Raw genomic sequence first — 22,517 nt, forward strand, 5'->3', positions numbered from 1 at the left:
ATTACTGTCAAGGAAATCACCTATCGATTGATTATTGCCAAAGAGTTGGCATCCATCTAAATTGTGTATTGGTAATCAAGAAATCGAACAAGTTAAAAGCTTAAAATACTTAGGGATCACCTTTTACAATCTAAAATGGGTGTCCATTTGTGCTCTGCAGACCATTTGTGCTCTGCAGCACAAACTAAACAATTCTATTTTCTTGATGGTAAACAGAATGTGCCTGCAGCGGTTAGGCATATAGAGCAAAAACTGTATTGCAACTCCTTTATGGGATTTCCTTATGGATAACTGACTTTAACAACCAAGTCGAGGGTGTAGAGGCATTCTTCTTCCGACAAATTCTAGGGGCTCCAAAATGTGTCTCCTATCTGGCTATATGTTCAAAGTTAGGCCAGCATCTCCTAGAATCCAGGGGCTGAATTATGACTTTCAAATACTGGCTAAAAATTCATTTCAATACAGACCCAGAATGCTTACTAACTTCTTTATTGAGAGACACACATAATTCTACATCGTTTTCTGATATTACCCTCAAACACAGGCAAATAGGGATTGCAATAGATTCCCTTCTTCTATTGGATGGCTCACAAATCTTCTCTCTCATCAAGCAGAGGCTGCTAGATAATGAAATCCAAAAACTCCACCCCTCCCAGCCTTTTGTATGTTCACCTGCTTACTTAGGATTGCAGCCCAACCATGGAGTAATACTTAATTACTTTTCCAATTTAGAAACTCCATCGCATCACAGAGCTTTTATGCTAGCTTGTCTAAATGCATTCCCCTCATCTGTATTGTTTGGAAGGTTTCAAAAAATAGCTACAGCTACAACTTTATTTTGACAAATTTTTGTTGTTGCTTAACATGGTTTCTAAATGATGAACAATAAGGTCACAAAAAGAATGCATTAGAGACAAAATCTGGTAAAGTAAACCATAAAATCAAAAGAAGAAAAACTTATTTAAATAGTATCTGATGAAATAAGGTGTTAATCACCAAAAAGTCTTCACTTAAAGTAAGCCCAAAATTGCATTCAGAAAGATTTACAGTGGCAAGCCCAACCATGTCTACAAGGAAGTAAATCTTACTGAATTTAAAGGGGCTGGCTTGTACATAAGTGGGTTTAAGACTGCATCTTTACTTATGAGTAAACAAAAAAACAAAACACCTTTGACATTAAATTCAGAGGAAAGACTGCTGGTCTGCCTCATCAGGAGACCTATGTTATTACTTATATTTTCATAGATTATTTTTAATGTATGGTTTTCCCCCATGCAAGACAGAGAGGGACCCTTCTTTCTTGAGTTAACCCATATCCCAGCCTTACCCCAACCTGATGCCATCAAGATGTTTTGGATTGCAATTCTCATCTGTTCCAGCCAGCATATATTGATAATCCAAACCATCTGAAGGCCAGCAGGATGAAGACTACCATACCCAAAAACAGAAACTTAATAGGCATACTACATTCTAAGAAACTTCATAATAGGCAAGAAACACCTCTTCATTTCAGATTCTGTGATTTAAATATGGTGTACCGTTTGCCACATATCCCAGCTGAGGAATGAGTTGCTCATCGTTACAATTTTCCCGCCCTGGCACCAGTCGCTGGTATTTTGTGGGGTGAGGATTTCCATCCACATCAACTAAGAACGGGGGAGGCATGAGATGCGGCGCCTGTTGAGTTTGTTCATCTAGGACATAGTTATTCGCATCACGGATCAGAGGGCGGTAATCTGTGTGGAAGAACATCTGGTCCGGGATCTACATCGGACACAAACGTAGAAATCAGTACAAATACACAAACATTTCTTAATTCTTCTCATACAACGCATACTCTGTTAACTGTCTTTCTGGCTAGAAATTATCTGTCAAATGGTAATTCTCACCTTGGTCCCATCGGACTATTCAGACTACTTTAGAGGAGCAAACCTGCATGTGAACTATTTCTATGCACCACAAAAGCTTAGAATTAAGTGTCTTTTCTATGTGGATTTCATTTTTTTTTTTTAAAAAAGCAAGCACAGTTCTCACCCTTAGGACTACAAAGAAAAGCTTTAATGAAACATGAGGGTGGTATCCTTCAGAAACCACAGATATGAGGTCCTAAGTGGTCAACCTCAGGAGAAGGAGTTTAACAAACTTCTTTTTATAACCAATTCACTGCAAACTGTGTAATTTTCCAGTTTTCTTCCAAATTCAACTCAAGGTTCTGGTTTTGACTCAGAACCTTTATGGAGTGCACATCTCGCTAACACACTTTCACATCCTTAAATATTTTTAGGGCAGTCCTGCTCAAAATTTCCGCCATAAATCGGTAGGTTAAACTTCCTAGTGGGCAGAGCAGTTTTTTAAATAGTGCCCCTAACCTGTGAAATACACTGCCCAGGAGGAACGCCCTTGGCCAAAACTTGCTTTCTTAATCATTTTGAGTAATATTATTATTAATAATATTATTTATACCCCACCCATCTAGCTGGGTTTCCTCAGCCACTCTGGGCGACTTCCAGCAAAATTTAAGAAAATAATAAAATGTCACACATTAAAAACTTTCTGATACAGGGGTTGCTTTTAGATGTCTTCTAAACGTTGTGTAGTTCTTTATCTCCATGACATCTAATGGGAGGGTGTTCCACAAGGTGGGTGCCACTGCTGAGATGGCCCTCTACCTGGTACTTCACTTCTCGCTGTGAGGGAACCACCAGAAGACCATTGGCGATGGAACCTCAATGAACGATGGGGGTGGAGACGCTCCTTCAGGTATACATGGCCAAAGCCGTTTGCGGCTTCAAAGGTCAGTACCAACACTCTGAACTGTGCTTGCAAACATACTAGGAGTCACTAGCTGGTTTTTTAATTATATTTTTTCTTTAGAAATTCTTCTTTATTGTGAGTGCAAAGAAGCTGCTGCTTAAGACAAAGCATGAGCATGTGCACACACACTTCTCATTTTCTTAGCCTTTAAAAACATCTGCATCCTTTTCACACCATTATTAGCAGTTTATAAATCAAGGACTCAGTTCCTCTAGACATTATCAGTTAATCAGTCCTCAAACCAGCAGCTATACAATAAACACCACAGAGTAGGATTACTCTAGAGTAATTAGTTCCAGTCTGAATGTCTCCCACAGAAGAACAGCACACACAATCCATTTGCAAAGCTAGGCACTTTTAACATCCCATTAACTTTAAGAGAGATTTAAGCACATTCTTACATTTTCCTTGCAATTCACAGGACTTTAAAAGTAATTCATTCTGGCTGGATGATGTCAAATACTGCTAAACACAGAAGGACATTAAGAGTCCACCAACTCACCTTTTCATAACTCTTATTGCATCCAAATCCAAACAATAGTAGGTGCCCATGGGAATCTGTACAGGCAAAGTGCTGACCATCAGGGGAAAATTTACAGTCAAACACTGCACCATGGCCTTGGCCCTCAATCTGTAAAACACACACAACACCCATTTGGATCTGCTTAACTTTTCTGGACAAATTTATAAGCTGAAATTTCCTTTCTTTTAGGGTTGTGTACCAACAAGAAGATTTGGTTCTGACCCTGATTCAGCACTTCAAAAAAACAACCATTCTCAGCTCAAAGCGTTCCAGACACTGCCCAGTTCTGCCCAGGTTCAAGTTCACTTTGGAGTAAAAAAAAGGGCTTTGTCATCTTCCATTTAATTACATTGCCTGCAGATTTAATTCACAATTTTTGGCAGAAAATTGATGAAATTTGTAAGCAGAGCACCTCTTGCCAAATCTCAAGAGGTTAGCTGCAACAGTTCCTACAAGAATAGCATTCAAAGTTTGAGGGAGGGTAAAAAAGAAATAATGAAGATGATGCTAGCAATTACTATGACAACAACTAAAGGCATACTATGGCTTGGCTGGAAATAAATAAGAATCACTTGACACACAATAAGTACATGCAAAAGCACACACAAAGGGAACCGAAGAATGTAAGACTGACAATGGATGAATAAAATCACTTGAGACAAACAGACCACTTAACTCAAAGAAACAGACCAGAACTGAGGGGGAGGGGAGGGTCCACTGACTAAAAGGAACAGGTGAGCAAGCACAGGAGTCAATGTAATCAGGAGCAAATTTGTATCAACGGGAAAGAAAAAGAACTAGGATCTGAAAGTAAAGGACAGGGAAAGGGAAGGACTGGGCTAAACTTAGGTTAAAAAGCACCCCTTTGCTCTGAGTGTGCCACAGGAACTCTTAACAACATCCCTCCCACAAAGCACTTGGTTTTTGCGAGCACCTGGCAAAACATTTCCCTCTGATTACAAATTAGACCTGTTAATCACAACAGAGTTCTCCCCCACCCCCTTCTCAACCTGCATGGTTTTGTTATATTGTAAGCTTAAGGGACGCGGGTGGCACTGTGGTCTAAACCACTCAGCTTCTTGGGCTTGCCGATCAGAAGGTCAGCGGTTTGAATCCCTGGGATGGGGTGAGCTCCCGTTCCTCGGTCCCAGCTCCTGCCAACCTAGCAGTTCGAAAGCACGCCCAAAAGTGCAAGTAGACAAATAGGTACCGCGCCGGCGGGAAAGTAAACAGCGTTTCCGTGAGCTGCTCTGGTTTCGGTGTTCCGTTGCACCAGAAGCGGCTTAGTCATGCTGGCCACATGACCTGGAAAAACAGTCTGTGGACAAACGCCGGCTCCCTTGGCCTGTAAAGCGAGATGAGAGCCGCAACCCCAGTGTCGTTTGCGACTGGACTTAACTGCCAGGGGTCCTTTACCTTTACCATTAAGCTTATAGAAACTTTACTTCTATTTTCAGCAAGATGTATTTTCACCAAGGACAGCAAGGGTGGGTTCTCTCTGCTTTGGTATGAGGTGCTTTATAAAGATCCTGCACCAACACAGATAAACACACAGTAATTCTCAGATCTGTGACTCTTAATCATAGGGTCATGAGCTCAAGCCCCATGTTAGGCAAAATGTTTTCTGTACTGCAGGGGGTTGGACTAGATGACCCTAGGGTCCCTTCCAACTCTACAAGTCTATGATTCTAAGATCTGACCACTCATTCTGCCCATCATACAGTACCATGTTAAAGTAATTGCGCATTTTTGCTCCTTTCTCGAGGTCCCAAATGAAAATATTCCCATCATGGCCTGCAGAAAGCATGATCCTTTGGTCAAATGGGTGAGCTTCCAAAACAAACACTTCATCATCATGGCCCTGCAACAAATGCAAAGAAAGTAATATTTTAAGAAGTAGTTACTGTCCCATATAAGCTTCATGTTACATTCCCCCCTCCCCTGCTCGTCACATACACACAGGTGACCAGTGCCTCAATCTTGTGAAGGTGGTCTGCATGTTTCTGTGGTCTACCACCTCAGACTGAAGGCTTCGATGACAGAACATTCTTTCATTACAAAAAGGTGTGTCACCCAGACCATCAGATCCTTGTGAAGTTTAAAGAATCCTACGTGTCCACCACTATGCTGTTGCTGAACTAATCCCTGGTTTGGGTTTTTTTATGATAGTATTGATCTTTTATTAGTTGTTTGCAATTGTGTGTTTTATACTGTGCTTTGTAAACCACTTGGCAATTTTTATGAAAACTGGTATATAAATGGAAAAATGAACACCCCTAATAGACACAAAACTAGCATGTCAGAAGGGTTCTAACACAGAAAACTACAATGTCAGGTAGAAGCCCATATTCAGGGACTTTTTAATATTTTGGAATTGAGAGAGAATGGAGGCATATCCACACTGACCTCCTGTTTAAAGACAAGGCAATTGTTTTAAAAAGTGGGTAGCTGGAAATGCAAGCAAATCTGCTCATACTGGAGCAGTTCCAATTTGAAGTGGGGACAGGCTCCACAGATATTTGCTGCTGGGGACTGAAGGGCACATCAGCCTCCTGAGTGCAAGCGATAGCTCTACACCAGGGATGTCCAACAGGTTGATCGGGATCCATTGATCAATCCCCAGAGCTTCAGGTCGATCACAGTCGATCATGGGCTCCTTTTCCTTTGCTTTTGCCTAAGAGCATCCGCCCCCTCACCCCACTCTCCATTTTCGCTGGAAAGGAAGACAGAGTTTTCACTGTGAGGCAGATTGTTTTCATAGCAATCTTTTGGTGAGCAACTAATCCCCTTTCCCCTTTACTTTTGCCAGACCCCCCCCCCACAAAAAAATGGAACTGTACTCCCTAAAAAAAGTCAACAACTTTGACCTGAACCCCTCCCCCAAAAGGGGTAGATCGCTGCCACTTTTTTTCCTGTGAGTAGATCACAGTCTCTTTGGAGTTGGACGTTCCTGCTCTACACAACCTAGAAGACAATTGTCCCACTTGCCTGCCCACTGCTCCCAGTTCACCCTACTCCCACAGGTCAGGATTTTGTTATTGGGAATAGTCACACAGGAACAAATCAGGCTGCTCTATTGTTCAGCTTAACAATGGAGAATCTTACTGAGAATACTTGAACACAAGAGCAGCTTGCTTTTTTGGCCAAGCAAGAATTCACCTATCCCTGCTGTTCCTGGGATCAGACAGAGTAATATACATGCCTGTCACAGCATTTTCCAACCCTGTGGGAATTTTTTGAACACAACAGGTATCTGGAAGGATCTGATATTCATTCATTCATTCATATATATATATATATATATATATATATGAGAGAAACTTTAATACTGGGGGGGCGGGTTTTAGTCCCACTTATATTATGAAAATTCTAATTGTATTATGAAACACAAGTAATCCCCTCCTGAACAATAAGTGGTATCTTTTATTCATTCAATTGTAAACACGCTAACATTTTCTCAGAAGTGCCTCAGAAGGGTTCCTTCATTGAAGTTTTGGTAAAAAATATAAATATATTTATAATTTCATTAGTTAATTGATCCGTTAGAAGGCAGATGGATAGTAAACAACAGGAAAATCTTATTTGATTGATTAACCAACCAACCAACCAGCCAGCCAGCCAACCATCAATCGGTTAGAATGCAGGAAAAATGATAACAGCTTTCTCCTCCCATTAGGAAAACGATACTAATTTGATCAATTATTTTGTTTTCTGTATATTTGTTTTGATGTGTTTCTGATAAAAGATCACCAGTCCTTGGTCCGCACCACTCCTGGACTCATCTGATGCTGTTTGCAAGTTTCTCAGCTGTTCTCCACAAGCATGATCAGAATCTTAATTCTTAAAGATGCCAAAGCTTAGTGCCAGACCCCAGTTCAGTGGCACACAACAGAGAGAGCACTAAATGCAGATCCTCTTAAAAAGCTAATCGACTGAAGGTCTAACTTACAGTTAGGTTGTGAAGAAGCTGCCCAGTAGTAGAGTTCCACACTTTCAAAAGGAAATTGTTGACTGCTGTAATAACAGTAGTATCATAACGATCCCAAGCTACCATAGTCACCTTCAACTTGGACACCTTGTCTTCCCCAGACACTTGGCTATTTCTGAGAAAATGTAGACGTTAAAGAAGAATCTAGTCAAATGAAACTTTTAAGTACCAACTTAGAGCCAAACTAAATGCGACACTGGGAAATCTTTGATCAGATTGTTTTTTGAAGATGTTAAAAGCAGCCATGGGATACATTTGGGCTGTGATCCTAGGAACGTACCCCTCCCCATCCACCTTTTGTGCAGCTGCCCCAGAGGAAGAAACTACAGGTTCCAAAAAGGTTACTAGTCCCGCCCACCTGTCGAAGTGGCCTGTCAGGTGGGAGTGAAGAGCTGAAGATTCGACCCACATGCTACATCCTGTTTCCCACCCCTTTCTTTAAACAAACAAACCCTTCCAGTTATACATCATACTTGGCCTTAATTTCCAGATGTCGGAAACAGATTATCATCACTAAACCATTGTCAGTAAAAAGCTGGCCAGATCAAAACAATACAGTCAAACCACGGCTCCCAAATGCCTCCATTTTGGAACGTTTTGGCTCCCGAAGGCCAAAAACCCAGAAGTAAATGCTTCGGTTTTCTAGCGTTTTTCAGAAGCCGAAAGTCCGACACTGTTCCTGCTTGAGTGCAGGAAGCTGTTGCAGCCACTCTAAAGCTGTGCCTCAGTTGTCAAACATTTCGGAAGCCAAATGGACTTCCGGAATGGATTACGTTCAACAACCGAGGTTTAACTGTACATGCAAACAGTAGTATAAAGGAATTTATTTATTTAAACCTAACATTTTTCAGCCGCCAGAGAATACATGTAGAAAATGCAAGTTCATTCAAATTTTGCTGAATCTTTAGAGGAAACAAGAAATGTAGCATAAGTAGCTTATAAAATAACCAAATGCTCTCTGAAAAGATCTGCCTTTTATATTTCTGATAATTATCCTGTTTGGTTTAATGCTCAACACAGACTACAAGGTTCCTTTCTGCGGAAACTCTGTCAGATTCTAATGCAAAAAAGAGCTCCCTTCTAGTGCAACTCACTGTGTCTCAACCAGGTACAGTTAGTTCAGAAAGTAGGCCAGTGCTCCCCTCTAGAGAAATGCATGTGCCCAGTAAGATGTACTGTAGCTTTACAAATTTTTAACAGCAAGCCCCATGCGCCACACATAACATGATGATGGGAAGCAACCAGACGGGTGCAGCTTAATGCTACTATGAATACCATGACAAAACTTTCCATAGGTAACAAGATGGTTTGGTTTCCCCAGAAACCCTGAGTTACACAAAAGCCACAACAGGAAAATGGCTAGAAGGGAGAGATGCTGAAACAGGTGAAGAAAACAAACATTTCTGGATTTCAACCACAGAAATAAATATTACTGTGTTTTGAACATTTGAATTCCTTTGTCTATTGAGGTTAAATTATAAACATTTTTCTGCCTTTTACCCAGTCATCTTAGTCGCCATCTCCAACACTATACTCTTCCATTCTTGCTGCTGATATTGCCAGATTCTGGCTGTTCCATCTCTGCTTCCACTGACAAATCTTAGTCTGTATTTTCAAGTAAAAGGGAAAAGGAAAAAAGTTACATGTGTAGGGCTCTGAAGCCCCTCTGCTTTGCTCTCCAACCTGCTTTTCCCCTACCCAGTTCAGAATTTGGTCTACCGGCACCCTGAACTCCTGCATAATAATATTTCCACTTTATTTTTTTTAAGGGCCACTATCTTGTGATTGACCCTGCACTGCTACCCACAAACACACTTAACACAAAATGCAGCACAAGGGGGCAAGGTATGCATATGCCTTTGATTCAGGGTAGCTTCACATGCATGTTCTAAATGACAGCAACCTCTAGAAACAGCTTTCATGGCTGAACAACCCAACCCTAGAACTCTCCTAACTCCTCAAAATGCAATGCTTTATACCATGTGGTCAGTTCACAAGCTCACCAACCAGATATTAAACATTTAGTAAGCATCGGAACAAAACTCAACTGAACTGGCTTCTAGTTGCTTATCAGATGTTTTTATATAGTGGCTAATTAACAGGTAATATTTTCATTAATTTCCTTTAATTAAAGGCACTTAGTGAATATAAGTGGGATATAAAGGTTTAAAAAAGTATAATACTGAACAGCTATCCACACACTTCCCAATGCAATTCAGAACACTTTGTCCCAGCTGAGATGTCACAGCCTAACCACAGTTTGGCTACTCATGCCATTTTTCAGCTTTGCCTCTTCAACCCATTAACATGCCCCAGTTAACTATTTCCTGGTTGCAGCAAACCATAGTACGCTGTTCAATCCAAGCCAATATTGGAAGCGCAATTTAGACTACCGTTTTTAGTTCTGCTTTGAATCAGAAGTCCAAACAGATAGAAAGTTGCCATCGATCAGTTTAAGATAAATCCCTTATTTTAATTTAGAAAATGTATATACTGCTTGACTGTAGTAAAGCAGTTTACAAGACGTTTGTAAATGACTGTTTATATTTCACAAGTAGCGTAAGACATTAAAAAAATACTATGGAAAATCAAATACAGCAATAACATCATGGGAGAAGAACAAAAGAAATGCTTACCTGCCTCCACTGTTGCAGAACTGAACAGCAACTACTTTGTCCTTAAAAAAATAGAAAATAATTGTTTTCATCAATACTTTTCTCTACAGTCAGCTTATGTACAACCCTGCTCTCCTCCATCCACATGTTTCTAGAGTGTCCAAAACATTTTAGCAGCAAGTGTCAACAAAACATACATCAGCCCTTTATCTGACTCACCTGTCTTTTGCCCCAGTGTATGGCCAGCAGCATGTACTGAATTCTATGAAGTCACAGGCCAGTGTTAACTGAACAAGAAGAAGGCCAGCCCTATGCCCATCGGTTCCTGAAGATCATAATGTATCTTGTGTACCTATTGCTCCCTGAGGTCACTGGCATACCACTTTCAGCCACCATGTTTCATTTGGATACCATGCATGCACAAATTAATACCAGTAAGTATTGGCACTCTATGGAGGGGCACCTTCCTATTTGCTATCCCAAAACACTGGTGCTTTGATCACCCACCACTCCACATAACCATGACATTGGCTCAGAGGACCATGTACTTTGGTCATAGCATCCCATGGCCTTGCTGCTTCTGTCAAAAACCAAACAGACACATATCACTTTCCTTTACAGCAAAATACATTTGACAGAAAAAGAAACTACACGCTGCAATATTTTTGCTAAAACTAATTCTACCATTATAAGTGGACTGTATTAATCTTAACACCATTTCTGCTTATTGCAGAAGGTCCTGGTCTATTAGCATGAAAGTTTTGTTACCCAACCATAGATTAGTCTCAAAACAGCAGTCTTTGCACGCATAAAACTTCATGGAAAGCACCATGCTCCCTAGGCTGCAAAGGCTCCCTTGTTTGTTTCAAAAGAGAAGCATTTTTTCTTGAATGTGCCGTGAAGCAGTCTCTTCCACAGAAGATAACAAAGATGTTTTCCAGACAAGAACTTTTATCAGGGTAAGCCTGTGTTAAAATACACAACCTAAACTTCTGAGCAAAAAAAAAGCAAGTGTGATTTCCTGCTTCATTCTTACCGTATGAGATTCTAACACAGCAGTTTTCTCTGGAGTCTCAGAACCCAAGTAATATATTCTTATCACATGGTCGGTGCTCCCTGTTACAACAAACATACCACCTAAAAAGCAGGAGTTGGGCAGGAGATAGACAAGAAGAAAAAAATCAAGAAACCTTACATTTTTCATTTCGCAAATCATGATTGTTGTTCAAATGGTATTGCAAAATGTGAACCATGTGATGCATTTTTCCTTCAGGAGCTATGAATTCTGAAAGTGTTTTATTATTCAAAGAACACTGACATCTATATTTGGCAAACTAAACAGATAAAATGCACACAATTATCCAAAACATTACCATAGAATTACTGCACCATGGAATGTCAGACTAGACCCTGCACCACCCCCTCAATTTGGCACAATACAAGATCATGCTAAAGGTCCACTGAAATGGCATTAAGAACCTCAAGTGCTTTGCTGAAGTACTTTTTATAAAGAACCTAAACAGCAAGGAATGTGTAACAGTAATTCACTTTATTTCAGGTTTCAAGAGAAATACTCAAGGGTGGAAATCCTAGTAAGACAAATTGCCTACAAAGTAAAGCTGCTAGCCAAATCAACCTGTACTAGAACTCAATATAGATTTAATGACATAGTGTTGTGAAAAGTTAATGCTTGTGCGTGAAGCTGAAAGTTCCATCAATTATATTTTCCAAGAGCAACCAATGTCCTAGATCCCAATCATTTCCTAGATATTTTTGTCAATTAATACTGGCTCTGGTTAGAATCTTCCTGAAGTCTAAATTTTCCTGAAAAAATTAGTTGTGTTTTCTGAACTAGTTAGCGGTTTCAAAAACAAGCACCAACAAATTTTTTTGCAGAAAACCATTTCCTACGTGGTTTCTGTTCCTGAAATATATATACATACCAGAGCTGAAAGAAGAACAAGATATTTGAACGCCAGGCCTTGACCTCTCAGCAAATTTGATTGGACGATCCCTGAAATGTAAATATGAAGCACTTTAATTACTTCATGGTGCAAAGGTTATTATATAAACCTGTTAAGAAAACAATTTATATTTGTACAATATGAGCTGCTAGAACTGCAGCAGTCCATAGAATACGATCCCGGTTACTAACATGCAGAGAAAGTAACATCCTTGCAACGTTAACACGTTTGCAAAATAAAAATTGGTAAGGTGTTTGTCTGCAGCCTGTCAAAACTAAACCAAACCTGCATAAAGTTCGTGAATACAGATATACAGAATCAGTTAAGTTATAGTTTTCCTAGAAAGGGTTGATCTTCTGCTTTTTCCCAAAGGCTATGAATCTACTGGAGCCACTCGACAAAAAGAAAAGCCCCTTTTTAAAAAGCTATTTTTAAAAATCCCAATTCAACTAAATACAAAAATTGGTGTGCTAGAAGTTTGAATGGAGGGGAACCTCAGGAATGCAGGCTAAATGTCTGCCAGCCCTCTCTATCGAGCTATTCTTAATGTTCTTTTACATATGGAGAGGGTAGAAACATCTGACCTGTGGCTGGGATGTAGCCTACTGCATAAAGAGTTACATGTGTACTTCCACCCACTTTGCCTCTGGTCACACCCATTTCTTCCTCTGGTGCTGCCCGTCACAGGCATGTGGGGCCCCCAGAAGATTGCTCAGGAGAGAATGCAGCTTTCAGGCTGGAAAAGGTTCCTCACCACTGGCTTAGGGAAAGACCAGTGAACAAATTATGCCAACAGTACCCATCAGATTACAGTCTACCTCTGCACCCTCACCTGAAACTACAAATGTCTCAGCTGTGGGACAAAATCTCCTGGCTGAGTCAGAAGACTGAAGCTGCAATCCTTTACCCAATTTCCTGGGAGTACTTTTTAGTAGAAATGTATAGAATTGCACTGTTAGGAATACTCTTCAAGAGGGCAATTTCCTATTCACTGTGCTTGTAGGGAGATTCAGAGGCTCTACCAAAGGACTGAAGATTTCAATGAGGATACAGAATGGTAAGAATCTACGAAGTTTTGTTAAAACATTTGACTTAGCAAAAAAATAATTCATCTCTTTTCACGGCCATATCAAACTGCAGCCTAGAATTCCATTCTTTTACATAAAATTCTAAAAAGGGGGAAGTTCTGGGAGCTTAATCTGAAGAGACAGCATGGACAGAGCCATGCCAAAGTTTGGGGGGGGGGGGAGTGATGCAATCCCTGGTGACATTAGATAGTCCTGCTTTGCAGGAGTGTAAAAATTTAGGCAAATCAATCAATAGAATAAATCTCTAGGTTGGGAAATATCTCTGCCTCAGCTTCCACTCAGTTTAGCATTGGAATGGAAACTTTTTCCAGCCCAAGGGTCACATTGCCTCAGGGACAACCTTCTAGGGACAGCATGCCAACATTGAGCAGGTCCAAAGACAGAAGTGGGCAGTGCAACAGGCGTGACTCTTAGCATGGTATAGCAGTCTGTATTCCCATCATGCAAAAGTCACAAGTTTTACATACACGCACCTCCACTGAGGCAATCAAAAAGCATCATCACAGCTCAATTTCATATTTGTCAAGCAAAAGCACTCAAGGAGGCCACAGAGCATGGCTGGTGACCCCAAGAGAGTCTTAAGGACCAGACAAAAAGGCCAAGAGAGCTGCAACTGTCCCCTAGGTCTAAGGTTGCACATCCCTCATTTAGACCATGTTGAACAAAATAGAACAACGGTTCAGCTCAATGAAAAGGAGCTTCTAGGAAATACAGGATTGCCGTAGTTCTGAATTCTCCATCCAAAACATCAAGACTCAAAAGTAATGTGCCATTGAGGCCTTTTTTTGTGGCCTTTCACAACATTTGATGCCACGCCCCCCACTGCAGTGGGCTTGGGGAAGGAAGTGTGAGGGTTCTGACAGGATCCTAGAGTCCTCCTGCCTCCTTCCCAAAGCCTAGTTAGCACTCTTCCAGCTTTGAGAAGGAGGTGGGAAGGCTCTAGGAACCCACCCGAACCTTGCACCTAGCTTAGCCAGCTTTGGAAAAGCAACGCAAGGGCTGGAGGGGTGACAGATTTTTGGGCTCACTTCCCCCCAGTGGAACAATAGTGTGCTGCCCATGTTGAATTACTCTTGCAGCCCCCTTGATAGAAAACTTGGACAGCCCTGGTTTAAACCCTACAATGCTCTACAGTGACCCAAGGTACATATGGTGAAGTTTATAGCACAGCAGAAGCTAAGTCATATTGTGGCACACCACCAAGCTGACCTAAGAAAACACTGATGCGTCCAAAAGCAGAAAACTGAGCTAAAATAATAAATCTAATGAAATATACGTACTTAAATTTCATTGTATCTGAATGCCATTGCCAGAAGCAGATAGTTCCATCAGCACCTGTAGAAGTGAGGTATCGAGTTGTTCCTTTTCTTGATGGAGAAAACTAAAGATTTTAGAAAAAGATATTGTAAATTGGTTTTAGGATTTTTCCTCATTCGTACAGCTTAAAAAAACAAAAACAAAACTATTTTACTGGGCATATGAAACACACTCACTGAATAAATATTGTTCTGGACTGCTTTTGACCATGAGAAAGTAAGCAAAAAACAAGAAGGCTAATCAATAAAATAGGCCCATCACAAAATTGTTTGATGGATGGAAATTTCAAATTTGAGGTGGATTTAACATGCATTTGGCCAAGCAAATGTAGTCTTGTAACTCAGTGCTAAACAAAAGCAAAGAAAAAAACAACAGTGTTCATCTACTTTACCTGTATAGAGGTTATTGAAGCTGTGTGGCCAAGCAGCACTGCAACTGGTGCACAGGTTCGAAGACACCAGACTCTGACTACTCTGTCACAGCTGCCTGCAGCAAGGAGGGTGTTTTCATAATTAACACCCATGTCAGAAATTTCAGCCGAATGTCCACGGAGTGTTGAGAGCAAACGTCCGTCATCTGTAGCCCAAATTTTCACCAAGCAATCATCCGAACCCTAATGTTTCACACAAAAAAACAATATCCAAAGTATAACATGCAGAAGTGCCACTGTTTTCACTATGACCCTAGAGATGTATGTATCCCTTCTTTTTGCTAACTGCCTGGGTGCCATTAGGTTTGGTAGTAGTAGTAGTGTATCCTTGGCCTTCCTCCAAGGAGTGCAAAAAAGCGTAAACAATTTCCTGCACCCACCCACCCTTTATCCTCACAACAGTCCTGTGATCACAATAGTGAATGTGTTTTGGTCTTGGGTCAACCCCCATTGTTTGATCATTTCTTAGCACTGCTGCCACTGGAAAATGACCTTAATCCAACAATTAAGCATAATTATATTGTATTGCTTATGGCTCATATGGTCATTGCTCAACAATGGAAATCTTGTATAATGCTATTTAGAGATAGCATTCAATAATGTCTGGGATATAGCCCTGTCTTAATGTCGTACACAACACAGACAAGTGATGAGTGTTGCAGTGAAGAAAGACTGGTTCAAGAGGGTGGATGGACTATACTGAGGCATAATAATCACATAAAATGTAATGATTCTTTTAAGGTAATTAATTCATCTTCTGTTATCTATTCTGAGTCATAAATAAATAAATATTAAACACCTTCATCGGCATTTAAAATCACTGGGATAATTAAAAGGACAAGAGTGAAGCTGTCGAAGGTCATAAGGTCACACTGAGTGTCTGATTCTATACTAATTATTCTACAATCTGCAACTGGGTTCTGTTATGTTTACTCAAAGCTGCTGTTTTGTTTTCTTGAAGTCAATAAAAAATATTTTTAAAAACCAGCCTGTGATGTTGTGATCACCCTGTGATGCTGGACTGAGAGAATGAAATTGACCCAAGGTCCACTAGTGATTAGGGATTAGAACTCAGATCTCTCTGATGACTTAGTTCAATACTCTAACCACTACAACAGAATGCTTTCATGCCCTGTTTGGAGAGTGCCCCAGAGTCATGTTTTGACTGTTGTGAGAAGCAAAACTAGCTAGATGGATCTCGAGTCTGGTCCATCCTAACTTGGAGGGCTTCATGCTGTCCTGCAAAGAAAATGCTACAGTTGTATGAAGGACTAGCAGCTTCTGTAACATTCCCGTAAGTTGTTTTTGAGCTATAAAAGAAAAGTAGCAAACACGAAACCATGGACATTACATAACATTCCTCTTGGAAAAAGTGGGGTTTCTAGATGATTGACTATAAGCAAAATATAAAACCTTTTCATTTTCTTTTTAAAGGACGCATGCATTCTTTCTTTTCATTTTTTTAAGTAAAGATCACATAGTCTTCAACTGGTTGGTTGGGAGCCACTGCCACAGAGGTATGGAACCTCCGAACATGAGTTTAATTGGGGCGTCAGGTCTCATCATTTGTCCTAAAGACCATTTCAGCCAAATACCCAATATCATATAGATATGACAGCAGGTGTGGGCACGACTTGGATGAAAGGGTGCCTGCAAAGCCCCCTGCACAGGGCTGTTGGTGCTTGGGAAGCACAGTACAGGCATTTTTGCAGAAGTTTTATTTCAAACCACATAGGCAAAAATGGGCCACCAAGTGATTTACGGCTTTACAACTATGCTGTCCCATCCAACTGCCAAGCTTGACCCACAAGTGTGTGTGGAGATAAAGATCCAGCCCCCTGGTCAGCTCCAGTTCACCATGTCCAGATCTAAGGTAGATCACAACAGAAGCATTACCTACCACTATACAGATATATGCTAAAATATATGAGTGGTAAATAAGAAATAAAGCCTCAGATGTGCTTGATTTAAAGGTGGCTCCTAGGTCTGAAAACAGTATTTTGAGAGAGCAAAACAAACAAAGTCAAGCAATGTTTTGAAATATTGCAGTTTTCTTCAACTCACTGTGAAAATTCGCCGCCCAGTGCGATCAAAGGCTACACAATACACAGAGGACAGATGCCCAAGAATTCTCTTGTGCATCTTGATGTGCTGGTAGAAGGACGAGGGGAACAAATGGCTGAAACGCCCATATCCAGTTGTTTGCCTGGCACAGATTATATTTACTAAAAGCGAGGGAGAAGGGAAAAACACAGTTATCCCAATGACTTAAACTGCTGTAAATCTACTTATCCACCAATAAAACAGAGGTTAACATGGCAACCATTAGAGCAGTATCAAGTGTAACAACAGGTCTGGCCTACTTATGGCTAATATTAGTTGAAAACATGTAAGGCCATCTCGGAAGAAGTCATGGTGGGTGCAAGGGGACTACAGAAGCGCCACCCTCCCACTGAAAAGCCCCTACACAGTATAAGGGCTGTTACAATGTGTTGGCATCAGTAGTACAGACCTGGCAGTGCCAGATTTATGGTCTGCAGGGCCCTGTGTATGGTCCTCTATATTCTTGCGCTCAAAGGTGATTTCACCAAAACATGCTGGGTATTTCACTACAATGGTACCTCGGGTTAAGAACTTAATTCGTTCTGGAGGTCTGTTCTTAACCTGAAACTGTTCTTAACCTGAAGCACCACTTTAGCTAATGGGGCCTCCTGCTGCTGCTGCACCACATGATTTCTGTTCTCATCCTGAAGCAACGTTCTTAACCCGAGGTAATACTTCTGGGTTAGCGGAGTGTGTAACCTGAAGCATATGTAACCTGAAGCGTATGTAACCCGAGGTACCACTGTATTTTATTAAACTTGTTCAATTCCATTTTGAACATTGCCTCTTTTTTCTGCTCTTGCTTATTTTGTTAAGCCTCCTGTTACTGTCATTTAAAGCTGTTCCTTTCAAAGTTTCTGTTTTTTTAAATAAGCACTTTTATTTTTGAGCCAAGCTTCACATTCTGTCACTGTTATACACATACATATCGAAAGTTGGGTTTTGAGATTTTTTTATGTTTATAAACAAAATTTAAAATTATTTATTTTTACTAACGTTTCGGGTTTTATTTTTATTTTTGCTCAGTAGAATCATTAAGTGTTATCTACTCCCACCATAATATCTTTAAAAGAGGTCATCTAGATGGTGAGTCAGTGGATGCTGTTTGCTCACAATCAGGATTTCATTTACTGCCATAATTCAGCATCTACAAATTAAACAAATTCCCCCAGACAAACATGTCTACGGGATGAATAGTCCTGCCTTTACAGCAAGAGACTAGATAGATGTATTTTTGTCCTTTCCATTTTTTTATAATACAACTTTTTCTTACAGGAAAAGTAAGTGCATATTTTAATGCATTCTACATGTACCATGGCAGGAATTGCTGATGATACTAATAATGTTCTGGCTGGAAGAAAATCACCTGCCCCATTATATTAATGCTCTTTCTATGATGCCATAAATCTAAGTTAACTTTTGGGCTAAAGAAAAATTTCCAATATAAAAAGCCACTCCATAAATAATAAACATGCACTTAAACACTGTAAGTTATTCCTTACCCACATTTGGTGGTTTTGAATAGTTTGAAGGTACTTCAGGGGGCCTTCCTCTGTGGAGAGCTGCAAATGCTGATACTTTCCAAGCTGTGTGCCTACAATCTGTGTGAATAAGATTCAAAGCTGGTAAAAAACTTGAGCTGAATGCTTGAGTTCTACAACCAATACTGCTTTGTTTTGCCAGAACTATGAAAGCCGTGACTTCTCTGAGCTCGTTCTCATTCCTCCCTTCTCTGCAAAGCTATTTCTGGGAAATGCTTGTACTTATTCAGAAAAAAGCTTTCATGAGACGCAATGTTGCCTGTTTCAACTTTTCATTTCAACTAATTACTTTCTTTCTGCCTATTTGCCCATTTATTTTCAATGTTAACCAGAAGTGCAATTTATGTAAAAAACACATGTTATTTTCACTGCTTGCTTTATGTATGGTAAGTTTTTTTATATATAAAGTTAAGCCACATTCAGGGCCTCTGTAAAATGGTACTAGAGGTTTTAAAATATGACAAAGGAAAAATGCCACATATCTTACCTTTGGCTGCCCTTAGTAATGACTGCCGTCCCACTCCCAGCAAAGTCTGCACCCCAAGCACACTCTGTGGGATCTCCTTATCCAATAAAGGTCCAATGCGTTCACAGATTTTGAGAAGATAGTTTGGAGGGATGTGAGCATTGGCTGCCACCTAAATTATTTTTTTAAAAGATAATTAATGTAAGAGCTTTTCTTCTATTTCCCCAACATATCAGCATTTTTCAGTTTATTGAGTGCCAAGCTCCTGTTTCGTATTTATCTGATTACAAAGTGGAGGGAAATGTCCTCTATCCCATGCCTAGCACAGAGAGTACCTCAAAATACAATGCAGTAAAAGATGAAAGGAAGCAGCACATCTGCACCAGCAGTGGTGCAGGTACAGCCTTTATATTCACTGCAATTGGGGAGGCACTTTTTTCCAAAGTGCTTAACTTCCCAAGACTGTTAGGAATTGTTGTTGTTGTTTAGTCATTTAGTCGTGTCAAACTCTTTGTGATCCCATGGACAAGAGCACGCCAGGCACTCCTGTCTTCACTGTTAGGAATTTTTTAATTTTTTCATTAAAAAAATAAGCTAGAAAGCTTAAAAGCAAAAACAAACAAACCCAAAACTGTGCCCAGTTCCTAGACTGCTGTGAATAGCAGTCTCCTTTGAACTAGTGCTCTCAACCACACCATTCTCAGGTGAAGAAGCTGCAGACACAGAGGACATCATGGAACAGAAGGAGGGTTGGTCTCAGAATCAGTCTCAAATATCCCTATCTCCTTGGGAGTTCCAGTATCAGAGAAGCCTGTGATGCCAGTGCCTCTCTGTTGCATTCCTCAGACTTCAAGGAATCTAATTTGGAGGCAACCTAGAACTTTGGCCTCCCTCATGCCTTTTAAGAGTTGAGCCTCTGTTCATGGAGCAAGGAATGCTGCTCAGAGGAAGGTGCAATCCTCTTTAAGGGTGACTGGGTTTTTTGCTTGTTGGAGCAACATTCAAGCCTGCCCTGTCCAACCGCCACTCAGAACTGCCCAACTTGCTTGTTGCCTTTTGAATTTTGATCCCTGCTTTGCCTATTCTTACTTAAATTGACTGACCCTCTGCTTGTGTGTCCACCAACCTTTCCTTGACCTGACTTTGCTTCCTAGTTTTAGAACCAGTGCTGGCAGTATGTGACCTGTTGTTCCTAGACTCTGTGCCAAGCACGAAGGCCACACTTGGGCAAGAACCCAATTCCACAGCTGGTACCGCTGCCTAGGACACAACACAGTAATTGAGCTAATACAGTAAGCCTGCAACTTATGCACATTAAACATGTGTACATTCAGGTTTACACACATGGCAAAAAAGATTAAAAATTAGAAAGGAGGCAGAAAGGGGCAGGGTGCTAGGGAAAATGGCATTGGCAATCCCAGCCCCCACTGAACCCAACTATACACGATTCTGGCTTTAGGCACGATCTGCGGAATACAACCACATAAGTTGAATTACTATACAAGATTCTATGAATGTGCAGCAACTCCCAATAAAGCTTCAACCCTCCTCCCCCAAGAAGTCTCTGACTATGTCTTGATTCAGGCATTGCACCAAACTGCAACTTGTGCTTCCAAATGAATAGGCAAATAGGAATTTGGCAGCTGCTTATCTGCTTTCATAGAAATCTGCCTCACACCAGATCAGACCATTTGTCCATCTAACCCTGCGGCCTGGTGCACACTTAAAAGCCATTATTATCAAGGTCAAAACCGCGTCAGAACATACCGCCTGGTTGCTCCTGCTTCACTCCTCCCCTGGTGATCATAAAGCCATGGTTTGTTCTTGGCTTGCTGATCATAGTTTCTTCGGGAGAAAGAAACCACAATCCTGATTCAGCTGTAACTACAAGTCAAGGCTTCGTGGCTTGTTCCTTCTGCCTGTGTCAGTGGAGAAGCCAAGTGGGAGTACACTGGCAGCAGGCATGAGCAGTACTGCTCAATCCTGCAAAGCCTTATCATTATGTGTGAACTAAGCTTCTGAATAGCAGTGACTATTTCTTCTTGGGCAGAAATCCTTTCCCAGCTCTGCTACATGAGCTTCTTTTTAACCAGAGATGACAGAGACTGAACCCAGAAGCTCATTAAATTCAAAGTACATGTCACCAAACTTTCACTTTTCATCTGCTCAGAAGTCCCATTTCTATGGTATGATCAACTCAGAAGATGTAACAATGTTCATAACTATGGTATCAGGTCAAACAATAATTAAACCAAAACACAATTTGATATTACATAAATTTATATCAAGGAACCAGCTACAGTAGTTGAGAATATCTGAACCATATTTAAAAGATTACATACAAGTGTTCCCCCTCTTCCACTGCACACACCAAACTAAATTGCATTGTCACTGTCAATACTAACCAGGGCTTGAGACAGGTTTTGAAGAAGTGGTATCTGCATATAATTTCAACTGTTTAAAAACTTTTTTTTTATCATACTTAACACCAGTAAGTAGCATTTCTGTTCAAGCTGTAAATAAATGAAGTGTGGAAAGACAGTATATATAGTGTCTGCCAATAATTATAAACTTTACAGTCCTCAATTCCCCTGTGAGGATACCCTAAGTAGACACAACATGGAGGAAGTCAATCTCTACTACTGAACAGATCTTTTTATGACGGTGAACTAAACATTGAGTTACATATATAATTCTTCTCTGTGTAGACAAAATAGAAAAGGGAGTTAATTCTTACTTATAGCTATTTCACATAAAAATGGTTGCTTTTGCCTCTATGTCATCCTTCCTCAGGTAGGGAATTATGTGGGAAAATGTACTTTGCTGAAATATCCATGATTTTGGAAACTCCAAGAAATGCAACAATAAGGGTAATCACACAAGCACAATGAAACAGGCTTGTTGTAAGAGTCATAGAGCAAATATGCAACCAACATACTACTAATAATAATGTAATAATAATGTCCGCTTCATGGATCACTGCCTTGCCGTGGCGAAGGGGCTTGAATAACTCAGAGAAGCTATGAGCTATGCCGTGCAGGGCCACCCAAGATGGACAGATCATAGTGGAGTGTTTCGACCAAATGTGATCCACCTGGAGCAGGAACCGGCAAACCACTCCAGTATCCCTGCCAAGAAAACTCCATGAACAAAGACAACAGGCATACAGTGCCTGGCGTGCTCTGGTCCATGGGGTCACGAAGAGTCTGACACGACTAAATGACTAAACAACAACAATAATAATGCAATAATAATAATGTATTTCTTATACCCTGCCTATCTGACTCTGTTGCCCCAGTCATCAGGAAAAACAACAACGGCAAGAACACCAAACATTAAAAGCTTCCTAAAACAGAGCTGCTTTCAGATGTCTACCAAAAATTATATAGTTCTTTAATTCTTTGAAATCTGCTGAGGATATTCCACAGGGCAGGTGTGACAACTGAAAGTTTCCCTGTAGTCTCACTTCTCACAGTGAACAGACTGACAGAAGGCCCTTGGAGCTGGAACTCAGTGTCTAGGCTGAATGATGGGGATGGAGATGCTCCTTCAAGGACAGGCAACGGCCGATTTATGCACATCCGATTGGTGCATGATCCCACACGAGTGCACGGTGCCAAACCCAATGTGACCCTAAAATGTCACTAAAAGAGCGATTGTCTGTATAC

General features: G+C 40.6%; 1 protein-coding gene across 1 annotated transcript in view; it reads right to left on the reverse strand.

The window, feature by feature from the left end:
* BRWD3 (bromodomain and WD repeat domain containing 3) overlaps positions 1–22,517 on the reverse strand; it is a 75,318-nt gene that overhangs the window by 41,702 nt on the left and 11,099 nt on the right. Inside the window, exons 5-17 of the mRNA XM_083722008.1 lie at positions 18,871–19,021; positions 18,345–18,443; positions 16,804–16,964; positions 14,701–14,922; positions 14,273–14,373; positions 11,884–11,954; positions 10,977–11,077; positions 9,962–10,002; positions 8,826–8,930; positions 7,287–7,440; positions 5,064–5,198; positions 3,317–3,445; positions 1,539–1,764 (exon numbers count right to left, since the gene is read on the reverse strand). Of these exons, the coding sequence (XP_083578134.1) occupies positions 1,539–1,764; positions 3,317–3,445; positions 5,064–5,198; positions 7,287–7,440; positions 8,826–8,930; positions 9,962–10,002; positions 10,977–11,077; positions 11,884–11,954; positions 14,273–14,373; positions 14,701–14,922; positions 16,804–16,964; positions 18,345–18,443; positions 18,871–19,021 (1,696 nt within the window). The remainder of the gene's footprint in view (positions 1–1,538; positions 1,765–3,316; positions 3,446–5,063; positions 5,199–7,286; positions 7,441–8,825; positions 8,931–9,961; positions 10,003–10,976; positions 11,078–11,883; positions 11,955–14,272; positions 14,374–14,700; positions 14,923–16,803; positions 16,965–18,344; positions 18,444–18,870; positions 19,022–22,517) is intronic.

The sequence above is a fragment of the Podarcis gaigeae genome, assembly GCF_964106915.1.
Source record: "Podarcis gaigeae genome assembly, chromosome: Z".
Lineage (NCBI taxonomy): Eukaryota > Metazoa > Chordata > Lepidosauria > Squamata > Lacertidae > Podarcis > Podarcis gaigeae.